The sequence below is a fragment of the Diadema setosum genome, chromosome 13 (genome assembly GCF_964275005.1).
Source record: "Diadema setosum chromosome 13, eeDiaSeto1, whole genome shotgun sequence".
Taxonomy (NCBI): Eukaryota; Metazoa; Echinodermata; class Echinoidea; order Diadematoida; family Diadematidae; genus Diadema; species Diadema setosum.
In genome coordinates, this window is record NC_092697.1 from 29,537,962 (window position 1) to 29,550,855 (window position 12,894).

At 39.6% G+C, this 12,894-nt stretch overlaps 1 protein-coding gene across 1 annotated transcript; it reads right to left on the reverse strand.

Moving 5' to 3' along the window:
* Positions 1-563: 563 nt before the first annotated feature.
* LOC140236982 (NADH-cytochrome b5 reductase-like) lies at positions 564-10,156 on the reverse strand. Its single transcript, XM_072316931.1, has 7 exons — positions 9,935-10,156; positions 9,139-9,338; positions 8,273-8,427; positions 5,293-5,380; positions 4,227-4,331; positions 1,919-2,122; positions 564-1,338 (listed from the first exon to the last, which is right to left on the reverse strand). Exons 2-7 carry the CDS (start codon positions 9,334-9,336, stop codon positions 1,135-1,137), a joined length of 954 nt encoding a protein of 317 aa, XP_072173032.1. The 5' UTR covers positions 9,337-9,338; positions 9,935-10,156; the 3' UTR covers positions 564-1,134.
* Between the last annotated feature and the right edge of the window lie 2,738 nt (positions 10,157-12,894).

The window sequence follows — 12,894 nt, forward strand, 5'->3', positions numbered from 1 at the left end:
TTTTTTTTTTGATGAAAATTGGTTTTGAAATGGCTGAGATACCCAAAACAGCAATCCTAATAAAAGGTGAGAATCACCTATTACTACTATTGTTTTGTTTTACTTTTTTTGGATGTCTCAGCCATTCAAAAACCAGTTTTCATTAAATAAACTTTAAATTCCTCTTAGAATGGTATGCTCTGTACTATTCTGCAAGTGGTTTCTTGATATCTCACAAAAAGTTAAAAGCTCAATCCTCACCTCCATCAATTCTATACCATCCCTTTAAATGTTATAATGAATGTATTGGATCAAATGTGAATTGTGAATGGAGGCACTGAGTGATATCAAAAATGACAAATGAAATTGAATTATAAAAAAAAATTAAAACTGCAGAGCGATACTCCATAACTCCACCAATAGGCCCCTCCCCCCCCCCCCCCCCCCCCCAATCTACAGTTGCTGGTACATGTAGATTATCATAGTGGTGTACCATGCACATCTTTGCACGATTGAAACTGCAGAACGTACATTGGCTGGTAGTCTTGCATTAAAAACTTATGGAAGTACTTGAAGTTATGTCTAGATATAAAAAAGCACCTTCAGAGCGCTACCATTTACACCATGCATAGTCTGCACAGGCAGCTAACACCAAAATAGAATCTGCATTTAACTTTTGTTATAACAACTATCAATACAACAATGGTTATCACTCTATTTCTAGTCCAGCAGTTGGAACAGTTCTTTCAAACAGTATCTTCCCCCTTCCCATCTGATATTACAAAAACTGTTTCGTTGATGTGACTATGAGTGAACTCCCAAATGCTCTCGGGGAAACATGTATCTGTTAATGAGAGCTCGGTGTAGATGAAAAAATTCTGTAATACTTTCCATGATTCTGCTCTTCACCCTCTTATATTGCAAAGAATGTTTGGTAAGTGAATGGACCAACAGTAATCTCTCCACTGTTCCAAGGTGGAATATGTTATGAGAATTACGAAGCTCACTGTAGCAGCTGCATATGGCATTGTATGGGATTATCGCCTATGTTGACAGGCGCATGTGCCAACGCACTGGAGGACAGTGTTCAGATGTTAAGGGGATGCGTGTGTGACAAACCATACGCAGAGATTTGCTTTCAACCAACGGACATCATCAGAACTTGCCAATACTCGTCTCCTCCATGCCGCACTCCTTCAAGAAAGCGATGACGTCGTCCTCGAAAGATCGGGTCCCGCAGACAAGCGCCCTCATCAGTCGACCTGCGACCGACGTCACTTCCGTCGCAATCGTGTCCTTGGTGATGCGTCCGTGCCGAACGGTTTCTCCGTATTCCTTGCTGTGTGAGTCAGGAGAGTCCTAGAGTGCATGAAATATGATAGATTCTGAAGACTCGAACAAATCCTCATAATGCAAAGTACATGGCTGATGTGAACACAGAAGGCCATTCCATCTTAACCCATTGAATGCATGGGATAAAATGCTACTGGAAAACACAATATTTCTGCGGCATAAAATTTTTGCGAATTTGAGCTGACGGCCATGCTTCACTTTACAAAATGCACATGTAATTTGAGCTGAAATGTGATGGCTACCATTGTAATGAAATGCTATTTATGTTCCCACATAACCTGATGGATACAGTGCGACGTTGTCATTGCCATCTGCGTACAGAGGACTACAACATTCAAATCATGACTGACTGGAATGGACAATAACTCATCGAGTTGAGTGGTATTCTGGAACTTTACATTTGTGTGAACATGAGGAATTACCAAATGCTACCTTTCTATTGCTGCCACAAAAAAAAAAAAAATCAATCAGTCAATCAATAAGGTGTCATCTAATGCTACCCTCTATCTCCCCCCCCCCCCACCAATAAGAAATTACAAAAAAGGGACAAATGATCAAACAAAAATCAGAGAGCCAGACTATTAACCTGCGTCAGGAAGTATACAATGGTGACGTTCCAAAAGAGGGCCAGCTCGTTTAGTTCGTCTCGCAGGAGGATCTCATCATAGGAGCGGCAGGAGTAGAGGAGTCTGACCGTAGTCTCATCCCCCTCATCCTCCACGATGTGACGCATCACTTGGATGATGGGTGTGATGCCAGTTCCTGCTGCCACCATCAGGATGCGGTCGACCTTAAAAGAAACAAGGAAAAGTAGAAATTACGCGGTGCATAATATATGTCCCCGCCGGAAGTAGCATTTTGTAGCAAATGTACAATACAGGTCAAAAATCAAGGTCAAAGGTCAAATAAGTCAAAGGTCAAAATTCTGTGTAGAAGTTCTGAAGCCCTCACCTGGTGCCACCACATACAGCAAACGGAATTGAAATCGGGTTAGAAATGGCGAAGGAGCAGCATTTTGTAGCAAAATGTACAATACAGGTAAAAAAATCAAGGTCAAAGGTCAAAGAAGTCAAAGGTCAAAATTCTGTGTAGAAGTTTTGAAGCCCTCACCTAATGCCATCACATAAAGCAAACGGAATCGAAATCGGGTTAGAAATGGCGAAGGAGTAGCATTTTGTAGCAAAATGTACAATACAGGTCAAAAATCAAGGTCAAAGGTCAAAGAAGTCAAAGGTCAAAATTCTATGCACAAGTTTTGAAGCCCTCACCTAGTGCCATCACATAAAGCAAACGGAATCGAAATCGGGTTAGAAATGGCGAAGGAGTAGCATTTTGTAGCAAAATGTACAATACAGGTCAAAAATCAAGGTCAAAGGTCAAAGAAGTCAAAGGTCAAAATTCTGTGTAGAAGTTTTGAAACCCTCACCTAGTGCCATCACATAAAGCAAACAGAATTGAAATCGGGTTAGAAATGGCGAAGGAGTAGCATTTTGTAGCAAAATGTACAATACAGGTCAAAAATCAAGGTCAAAGGTCAAAGAAGTCAAAGGTCAAAATTCTGTGTACAAGTTTTGAAGCCCTCACCTAGTGCCATCATATAAAGCAAACGGAATCGAAATCGGGTTAGAAAGGGCGAAGGAGTAGCATTTTGTAGCAAAATGTACAATATAGGTCAAAGGTCAAGGTCAAAGGTCACGACTGAAATTCTGTGTAGAAGTTTCAAAGCTCCCATATAGTGCTATCATATAAAGTAAACAGAATCAAAATTGGGTCATAAATGACAGAGAAGTAGCAAATTGAAGATTTTGATCACACACGTACGCACACACGGACACACGGACGGACGGACGGACACACGGACACACACACGTACGGAGCCCGTTTCGTAGTCCCCTGCTCGAACTCGTTCGGCGGGGACAAAAAAAAAAGATAAAGATATCAATTAGTAAAATATCCCAAGTTAACAGGTGTCCGAAACCAATCAGCTTAAAATCTCATTTTTACATTCGCATCCTTTCGCCTCAAGCACACACCTACACCAACACATTATCACCCACACACATGCGGTGGACCTACAAAAAAAAAAGTTAAAAAAAATGTGATGATCAATTAATAAATGATCCCAAGCCAAGAGGTGTGGCAAATCTATCAACTTAAAATCTTATTTCTAAACTCTCATCCTTGCATTCATGCACATACCAAGATCTACACATGCACAGTGGACCTTGAAATACAAACATAAAAAGATGATCAGTCAAAAAATGATCCAAAGCCAACAGGTGTGACATATTTGTAGAGTTAAAGACTTATTTTTAACTTTTTAAAATCTTTTTGTGCGTGAACACAATAACACCCACACACACAAACATAATGCTCAATCTACTATATCATACAGTGTGAAATTGTCTTGACCTTGGGAAGCTGCTACATACGGCTGTGAAATGTTGACTCTTATCGAAATTGTCTTGACCTTGGGAAGTTGCTACATATGGCTGTGAAATGTTGACTCTTATCGAGGATATGATACAAGACATTCTATTTTGCCTCTCCTGAAAGTTATATCAAAGAGGAGTTGCCACATGTCGTGAGTCAAGTTTGTCTCATATCAGTTGAAAAGAATGAGTGGAAAAAGAATGATTTCAACCAAACAAGAAAGAGATTTCAGGATTTATAAATCTACGCCTCAATGCTACCATGTAATTATACTTTAATTTTTGATCGCCAATTCTACTCCTCGCAAAATAGTTTCGCAAGTCTCAATGAAATAGTATCTTATGAGGTGAGCCAGGGCCTTTCCTTCTATTCATACAATCAGCCTGTGCAAGGTTGGCTGTCTCATGTTACACTTGCTGGTAGCAGCACAATGTGAGAGATTCGACGACAAGTGATTCTACCTTATTTGGAAGGTACGTCAATGATCCAAAGGTTCCTCTCCATTCAGCATGGTCTCCAACTTTCCACTGGCTGATGTACTGAGACATTGCACCGTGTTCATATAACTGAGAGTATTGAAGAGAACAGAATATAGGACATAGTTGCAACCTTCACGTTGATGATTCTTGTGGTGATTTGTGTAGTAACATTAATGGAAGGCAACTTGTCAATCAGTTGCAATAACCGTGTCCTGTATTGCCTTATCTCTTTTTCAGATGCAACTTTATGAAAGCTTTAATATCAAATTAAATTCCAGCTTCATCTACACTATCAAACTTTTCAGCATTACTCTCTATTGCATTTAGTGAATCATTAATTTAATTTATTTCAATGTGTTCACAAGAATCTTTGCTTTTCGAGATTGCAAAGAGGTGAAATGAACAGACTGAAAACGAAAAAGAATAGGTACATTGGCAAACTACAGAAAATTGACAATCATCATGAATAGTTATCGTTCCTTTCCTTGATCTACATTTGCATCACAGATTTGAAACTGAGGCGTATGCAAATGTAAAACAGAGCAAATACTAGATCATAATATGACTGTCTGAAACAAGTACATAATATGTAAATTGCCATTTTGTAGTTTAGGTATGAACAGATACATGTGCATTTCATAACGGGAAAGAAGACATGATTCAAATATAAGGTAGCGATTGAACCAAAATGTTTTCAGTTACAGATTCACCATCATCCTTCAAAGCTCCACATTTTCAAAAATGCATGAATATCATCAAAATATCATATTTGATCCCAAGCCCTTGACTCTAGAGTCTAATATAGAAACACAATTCCCCATTTCCAGATGTAAAATGTACCTATTAAAGACTACACTAGCATTACCACAATCTGCACTCAACAGCATAATGCACTTCCTATACTCATACCTCCACATATAATGAAACAGCAACCATCATCATGGTAGCAAATTATTGTAAGTGATTCTCATCGGAAGTCTCGTTCGTGCACTTTCAGGCTTCATAGATTGACATTTACTGATCTCTCGCAGTGAGGGTGTGTCATTACCTTAATGAGAACGTCAAAATAGCCTGAGGAGTCTGATGATGAAATGGGTGTGTACTGCCGGGTTATGATGCTTCCATTAGCTTTACCCCTGAGAAAGGAAAGCAAATTTGTGAGGACTAAAATATGCATCACAAACCAACAAAAAATCACATACCCTGCTTTTGCACGAGGACTCAAAATAGATGAAATGGGTGGACCTAGTAGTCAATCTCCAGTTGTTGGTTTTTGTTTTTGTTTTTTTCTGGAAGAGCAATTCTTCTTCTATGTAATTCTAAAATTTGGGTTCATTAAACGAATGGGATTGTGTTCTGACCAGTTTTTACAGAACTCTACTTTTTAGAATGGTGAGTTTAGGTATGTCTTTAGAGATCCCTTTTTATTTCATAAAGACCCTTTTCAAACTGTTCTCTTTCAAATTTGATAACCTTTGAAAGGATGCTGCTACTGCATTGAAAGTTAGTACAGTCATGAATAGAATCTGCTTAACCCACTGAGGACGGATTGATTGTGCTATAACACGCTTTTCCCATAGACACCTGCCCGAGTATTCTCGGGACTCCTCTTGCCACAGGTTAATGAGGGTATAAATTTCAGCTTAATCTGATAATCCCTTCATTGTGGTTATCACAGGGTTTTGCATCCTGCTTTTTGTCCTATTCATTGTACAGCGCACAACTTGGTGAGATTAAGCACTTGAATAGACCCTAAACTTCCAAAGTGTGTACTTTCTTTCCATTATTTAGGTAGGTGAGGAAGGTCCAGTTGTATCAAGTTATATGTGACCGGCGACAACGGTTTCAAGCAAAAGTCGGGAATTTTGAAAATTCATTTTCTCACTGAATCACATTGCCCATTTCCTAAGCTTTGTGTTGATATAAAACACTTGTATTCTTTGGCACCATAAGTTGGAATAGAAAGAGAAATAAAATGCTCTTTTTAAGTTGTTAGCCTGACAAAATTGCGAGAAAACAGGCTTTGAAGATTCACCTCTTTCTCAAAGACAATGTCCGAGCGGCGATATCGAGGGGAGAATCACCCATCCGTACGATGGTGCCAATCGATGTTAAGCTCCGCCTCTAGCAACCACATCGCCTTCTGATTGGCTCACTGAGAGAGTCAAATTTCCCGGGCACCTTCCTTGGAGCTCAGCGTACGGAGCCGAAAAACAATGCGTTTCGTTCGGGTTTGTTTACCAGTACGTCTTTCAGGATGGCGAATACGATAATTGCACGTATTGTGTACATGTACATGTGTATGGTGCACACATTACGCAATGGCATCCACACGCCATGACCATGTGCATGTAACAGGAGCGGTGGCGAATTCACACATTTACAAATCGCGTTTTCATTGTGATTGATTTGTCTTTATCACTGGCGACCCTTTTGAAGGCAGAAAATTGCTAGTGCTGGCAAGGGTCAAGCTTCCTGTTTGTTTTGCTTTTATAAGACATGCATATGTTGCTTTGTTGGTGCTAATTAAATTCAAACAAACAAACATGACTCGTTAGTTTGGTGCGATCTTCACGTGTAGTATTTGAATATAATTGGTCACATGTGACCGCTCCTTTCCTCTCATCTACCTTCCATTGAGTCAGTCTGCTGTCATAATTTTTACTACATGTACAAGTAGACAAATTTGAGAATATTTAGTTTTCTTTTCACACGATTATGTCATGCTACATGATTTTTGCTTTCACTTCCGTTGTCGAACATTGCGGTAGAATAGTTTGGAAAGAAAGCCAAACGAAGAGCACGCACTACTACAGAGCGAGCGTATATAAACCACTATAGCAAGAACAATGGAGCATGTAACCGTGCACGCGTGGACAAAGCATTCCCCAAACGCTGCAACTGGTGTCTCTGAAAGCCGAATTATGTAAATGTATGCGACGCACCAGCCAATCGCATGCGAGACCCTGCGCCGTAGCAACAGTGGGCATAGTGGCGCGGCGTTCGAAAGATTCTCGAAACTGACGAGTGCGATCCAACATAGGGTGCTTAAAATTCCATTTTCGATAGGAAAAACTTAGTCTTATACTATGAAATTAAGTGTAGATGAAGAAAACATATCAAAGATTCGATTTCTGCAAAAAACCTAAATCGACAAAAATAATGGTCAAAATCTTTGTACCCCGCCTAGGAGGGAATTTGCTCTTGCGACTTTTGCCTGAAACTGTTGTCGCGGGTCACATATGATCATTTTAAAGCTTAGAGTCTGCTCTTTCAGAATTCGCCCTTAACTAAAAGTTCATGCCTGGTGACTATTTTTTGGTTTTGTGATGCAGGGTTACAAATTATTTCTACTTAGGGTGTACACGTGAGCAAGGGGAGAAAAAAAAAAGCAATTCTCACTAGCTGACAAGACAGCATTTCATCATTTCTGTACTTTAATGGAGAAAACGAGTTGACATATTGAGAAATATAAATGTGAAAAGTTACACAAGATCTGTATGTGATAAATGAAGGGACAAAGCCAAAAAGAGCACAGCGAAATGACAGTTGATCAGCTACTGAAACATTTTGGTAACATTGTCATTTTAGTGTGTGTTCAATGTCTTCCTATTCCAATGTCATCGTCAGAAACAATTTCCCAATAGATTGAAAAATCATTTAAAGAAATACAAGAAGAGTGATACAGCATTTTTAAGCCTTGTTCGAGCACACAAAAAAATAATAAATCTACAAAACAGGGCAGACACAGTGCTCTCATCTCAAGTATGAAACAATCTAAAGATCACAATCCAATTTAAAGTATCTCTAATACTGATCAATATTGGCTACCATCAGTGGACCAGCAGGTAATGTTGCCTCTGTTCACTCAACTTTGATAAAAAAAGGAGAGAAAATACATTTCATGAGTCACTTAACCCGTTGAGGACGGGACCCAAGTATACTCGGGCAAGTGTCTACGGGAAATGCATGTTGTAGCAAAATCAGTCTGTCCTCAACAGGTTAAGAAATAAACGTCAACAGCTTACCTGAGAATAATGTGCTTGGCAACAGACAGGTTCAACTTCTGTCTGGAAGGTAAGGCAAATCTGTAGATGGCTGTATTCCTGCAAACTGGAGTAACGGACTTCAACTCATACTCCCTGTACTCGGAGGGGTCCATGGCTGAATCTCCAGAGCCTGTCTGCGATAGGCACAACGATTCAATGGTCAACATTGGTGGGAAAAACATCGTAAGGTTGAAGATAACATATAAATACGTATCACCTCATTTTCATTGTAAATAGTGATCTAAACAATACCTGAGGACCATCAATGAAAGTGATTACACACATCTTATGATGCAATAGACTTCATTTAAAAGCTTTGTTAGTAGTGGGATGGAGAATGATATAGAGGCTCATGGATTAAAATCACAATGCTTACATAAACCTTAATGCAAAATAATATTATACCAGCACAAGAAATGATCAAATCTTATCTTAAAGAAAATCATCTTCAAACGTTTATTACAGTTGTAGAACTTACACTTAGACCAACAACAGTAACACTCTTAAAAAATTGAGGAACATAAGACAAATCATTGGTCCCTTTTCCTCTGGAATATTTTTGTTAGGTGGTTATTTCAAAAGGTAACTACATTGTAAAATGATGGTACATTTGCTATGCCCTGGAGTAGGCAGGGCTTTTCAAGGAACAACTTCAATTCTCCTGAAATAAGGCAATTTGACTTGAACAACATCAATACTTTGGAAACTGAATCTATGAACCAATACACGATTGTGTTATCAATCTATCACAAGAAGAAATTCAATAAAAGAGCAACAAATAAATGTCATTTGACAGAAGTTAAAATTGTCTTTTAATAAAAGGGGGGGGGGGGAGGACATCTCACCTCATTTTCCAGCCCTTGCTCAGGGCCATGTTTTCTCCGGCAGTCCCTCTTCCACAGCGCCACCTCTTGGTCATGAATGTCAAAGACGCAGACTGCGCAGCCGGATCCGCAGCAGGAATCGGGAGGGGGTGTGGCTGGGCGGAGACACTGGCAGCTGTCACAAACGTCTGGGTCCAATGGTCTCTCTATGTCTCCCATGACTGAAGTATGAAATTCATGAATATTCATGTGACATCCACACTGAAATGTCAATACAAAGCTGTGGACAATACCGAGTGAGACACTTGACACATTAGCACAAAATGCTTGACTCTTTCATAAGGTTTGAGTAATGGAACATTTCAAAGTTCACTATAAATGTGAATGACTTTATTGTGGACTAAACTACGTACATCGATTCATGAGGGAATTACATGACAGCAGTTACAGACTAGTGGAAGTCAGGGAGATATCATTCTACCAAAATGTTTCCAGAAATTCATCCACATTATTCATTATATTTTTTTTGTTTTTTTTTAATTGAAAGAAAAATTGAAAAGAAGCCATTGTAGTCCCATGTACTAAAATCTGAGTTGGTACTTTTGAATGTAAACTGTCCCCCATCATGTTTTTTACCATTTTATTTGCTACTCAAAGACAAAAAACTATAAAAACTTTTAACAAAATATCGGCAAAAGCAATAACAGCAGACCATTTTAGGACAAAAAAGACCAAGAACCACAGCACTGCCTGAAAAAGTATAGGCTGCATGCTATTTAAATGAAATACAAATCGAACATGTAGAAGGGATCTATACCTGACTCTAAGCTGTGAGGGTACTCTTCCTGGCCGAGGGTTAACTCTTTGTGATATTCTCACTCTTCGTCTCCACTTTTCTGCCCTGAGGTCTGGACTTGTCCTGGGAGGCACCGAGCATCATGCAGGTCCACCAAGACATTCCTTCCTCGACAACCTGCTTGCGTGGCTCCTCAAAATCGGGGCAGCTGTCTGAGTCACGCTTTCTTTTCTGACTCGGTTTGTCTCCTATGGAGAAATCATCAAAGGTACACATATATCAAGAAGTGACATTATCAAGAAAACACAACATCTGTAGACATTTTAGCTATTTCTGTTTTTAATGTTAACAAGGTATTATGAAAGGTACAATCATTTACAAAGAACTTATGACAATGCTGTAAGTATAATTATACTATTACATCATCTTTAGCCTGCTATCATGGTTACACAATCAAATGTAAGATTTTTTTTCTCTCTCTTTGTCAAAGACGACTGATTGAATCGACACCCCACCCTCCCACATTTTTTTTTTAAATGTCTAGCTGTCACTGTACTTAAACAATCATGAAATTATTATGGCTCTTGACTTTGATAACCTAATCTCAAAGACATGAGAATTTACTATCAGGACAATTGAGTTTACAAACATTTTAATTCTGTAACACTTAATGAATTTATATAAATTTTGGAAAGACTCTTAGATACAGATTATAAGTTTTCTAACAAAACAGCCGTAACAAGAAGTTGGTAATTTCTTCTCAAAGTAAAATATGAAGAGAATTCAGACTGACACCATAGTAAAAAAAAAACAAAAACAAAAAAACAACAAAAAAAACAAACAACAGTCTAAACCCCCACTTTAGGTAGAACTCTACTATAAGCAGGCATAGTACTCATGTGTAGACTTTAGACAAGAACTTTGTTTATTCTTCTTTCTGTTATCAAAGGTTTGATATACAGTAATTTGTCCAATCTTTTGTCAGGCTTTCACTAAACTCACTTTTGGCTACCATTTGACATTCAGCAGTTTAGCCAAGGGCTCTATGCTTTTGCAAATTCAGGGCTGCATATGAAGACGTTTTTTCGACTGGTCTGACCTATCCCTGTGTTGGACCAGTCGATAGGCCTACCCAGTTTTCCAATTTTTTACTGGTCTTAACCTAACTTTACTCTTTCTGTTAACTTTTTGTAACTGGCCCCAACAGCGATTTTTAAAATATTATTATTATCATCATTTTTTTTTTTACTGGTCTGGGGCCATTGGACATGTGCCAGTGTAAGGCGTTGGCAAAGTTTCAACATTTTCTCCAGTTATATCACCCACAAATGGCTTACACATTTTATACATAACTCACAACCTTCAAATTGCTATACCTATACAATTACAAGGCCGTTCCTTGCCAATTATAGTGTGACTGGGGGCATGATTGGTGTAGCTAGGGTCTATGACGTGGTAACCCATTGTATTGAGGACAATTTGATTTTGCTACAAACCGCTTTTCCCACAGACGCTTGCCCGAGTATCCTCAACAAGTTAATTTAAACAACATATTGAAATTGAAAGACTTGCACATAATAATCTCCTTGTTGATTTAGACCTGGGCTCAGGGCAAATGTTAACCCGTTCCTTGCGGGAACTGATACCAGGTTCCCATGGGAGCAACTGGCCAACTGATGAACCTGGTATACCAGGTTACCAAGATGAAGACAAGCAAGGGTGCCTGCTTTTGTGGCCTAAATTCATGTTCAGTTTGTGTTTCAATGCCCAGAAAATGGGTTTGATAAAAAGACAACAGTTTATCCTATCAGCATTTGTTCTCTTGCTGTTGGAAAATGCGTTTATCAGAGTAATATTTACCTTCTTCTGATTTTACTGTACTTTGTGCTTGTGTGGCTATACATGTAAAAACTCATATGAACCTGTACATAGCGATCAAAGCCGAGCTCAGTAGATTTCTGTGTTAGCTGACCCCAGTCGCCCCATTCAGGTGACTGGTTTTGTGTAGAACAAAGGAGTCTGTGAGCCCATCAGCGCACACTCTACTCATATCTAACGCCCAATCGATACTCTCATTGTTTGATGGCACATGTACTTGACCATGGAAGGGGGGATACATGCATCGCTTCACTGCTTTCGCACAGGTGGATTACCAACCTGTCTGTTCTCTGTTGACGGGCAAAAAGAATCACGTTTTGGAGGCATCAAAGGCACTCAGAGTCAGAGAATTGCGGAAGGACAACTCTTTATGTGCAACGTTCGCATGCATGACTCAGTAAAAGTCATGCCTAGCTCCTAGACAATCATAGTGGCGCGAAAGTACACTAGCGCCTAAGTAATATAGTTGGGGTTCTGTACTGGTCATTTGAAAAAAAATAATAATCATCTAGGGCCCTATAGATATCTAGTATAGGCCTACTAGAATCTGGGGTTGCTAGTTTGCTGCGCAGTGAATTCCGAATTCCACGCCTGTGCTGTGCCGTGGAGGCAACGCTGTGCCAACAGTCACAGCACCCAGTACTTTGGCGACGAAAGGAGCGGTCGTGTGGGTGCAGCTGCAGCAGTGTAGTCTAGCTCTAAAACAGCCCGTCAACAGCGTCACGTAGTATATTTCAATTGACTTTTACATGACGAATCATAGTAACTCACCATCCATCCCCTTCTTTGAAGCTATTTGAGTTTTCAAGCGGTCATTTAAGTCAGTTCGCAGAACAACAACACAGCAGAAGGCCGAAGGAGACTTTCAACGCTTCCGGTTCCCGCAATGTTGTGCTATGCGCTATCGATCTACTACGGAACAGTAAACGTAGAGGGCAGCAAATGCTCTTCATCAGAGCGATCGCGAGCTAGCGAGAGATGAAGTCATCGATACTTGAAGTGAATCTCAGAATGGTCAATAAAAAGTCGCTCATCATGTAGCTTTTGAGCCTTTCAAATGTTATCCACTTCATGGAGCAGTGGCGTATCTAGGGGGGGGGGGG

Bases quoted from the DNA above. Each gene is read 5' to 3' on its own strand.
- LOC140236982 (XM_072316931.1), bottom strand. From the start codon at position 9,336: ATGGGAGACATAGAGAGACCATTGGACCCAGACGTTTGTGACAGCTGC. The intron at 4,332-5,292 runs GTAATGACACAC...CAATACTCTCAG, and splicing joins ATTTTGACGTTCTCATTAAG to TTATATGAACACGGTGCAAT. The intron at 2,123-4,226 runs GTAGAATCACTT...GTTTCTTTTAAG, and splicing joins TGACGTACCTTCCAAATAAG to GTCGACCGCATCCTGATGGT.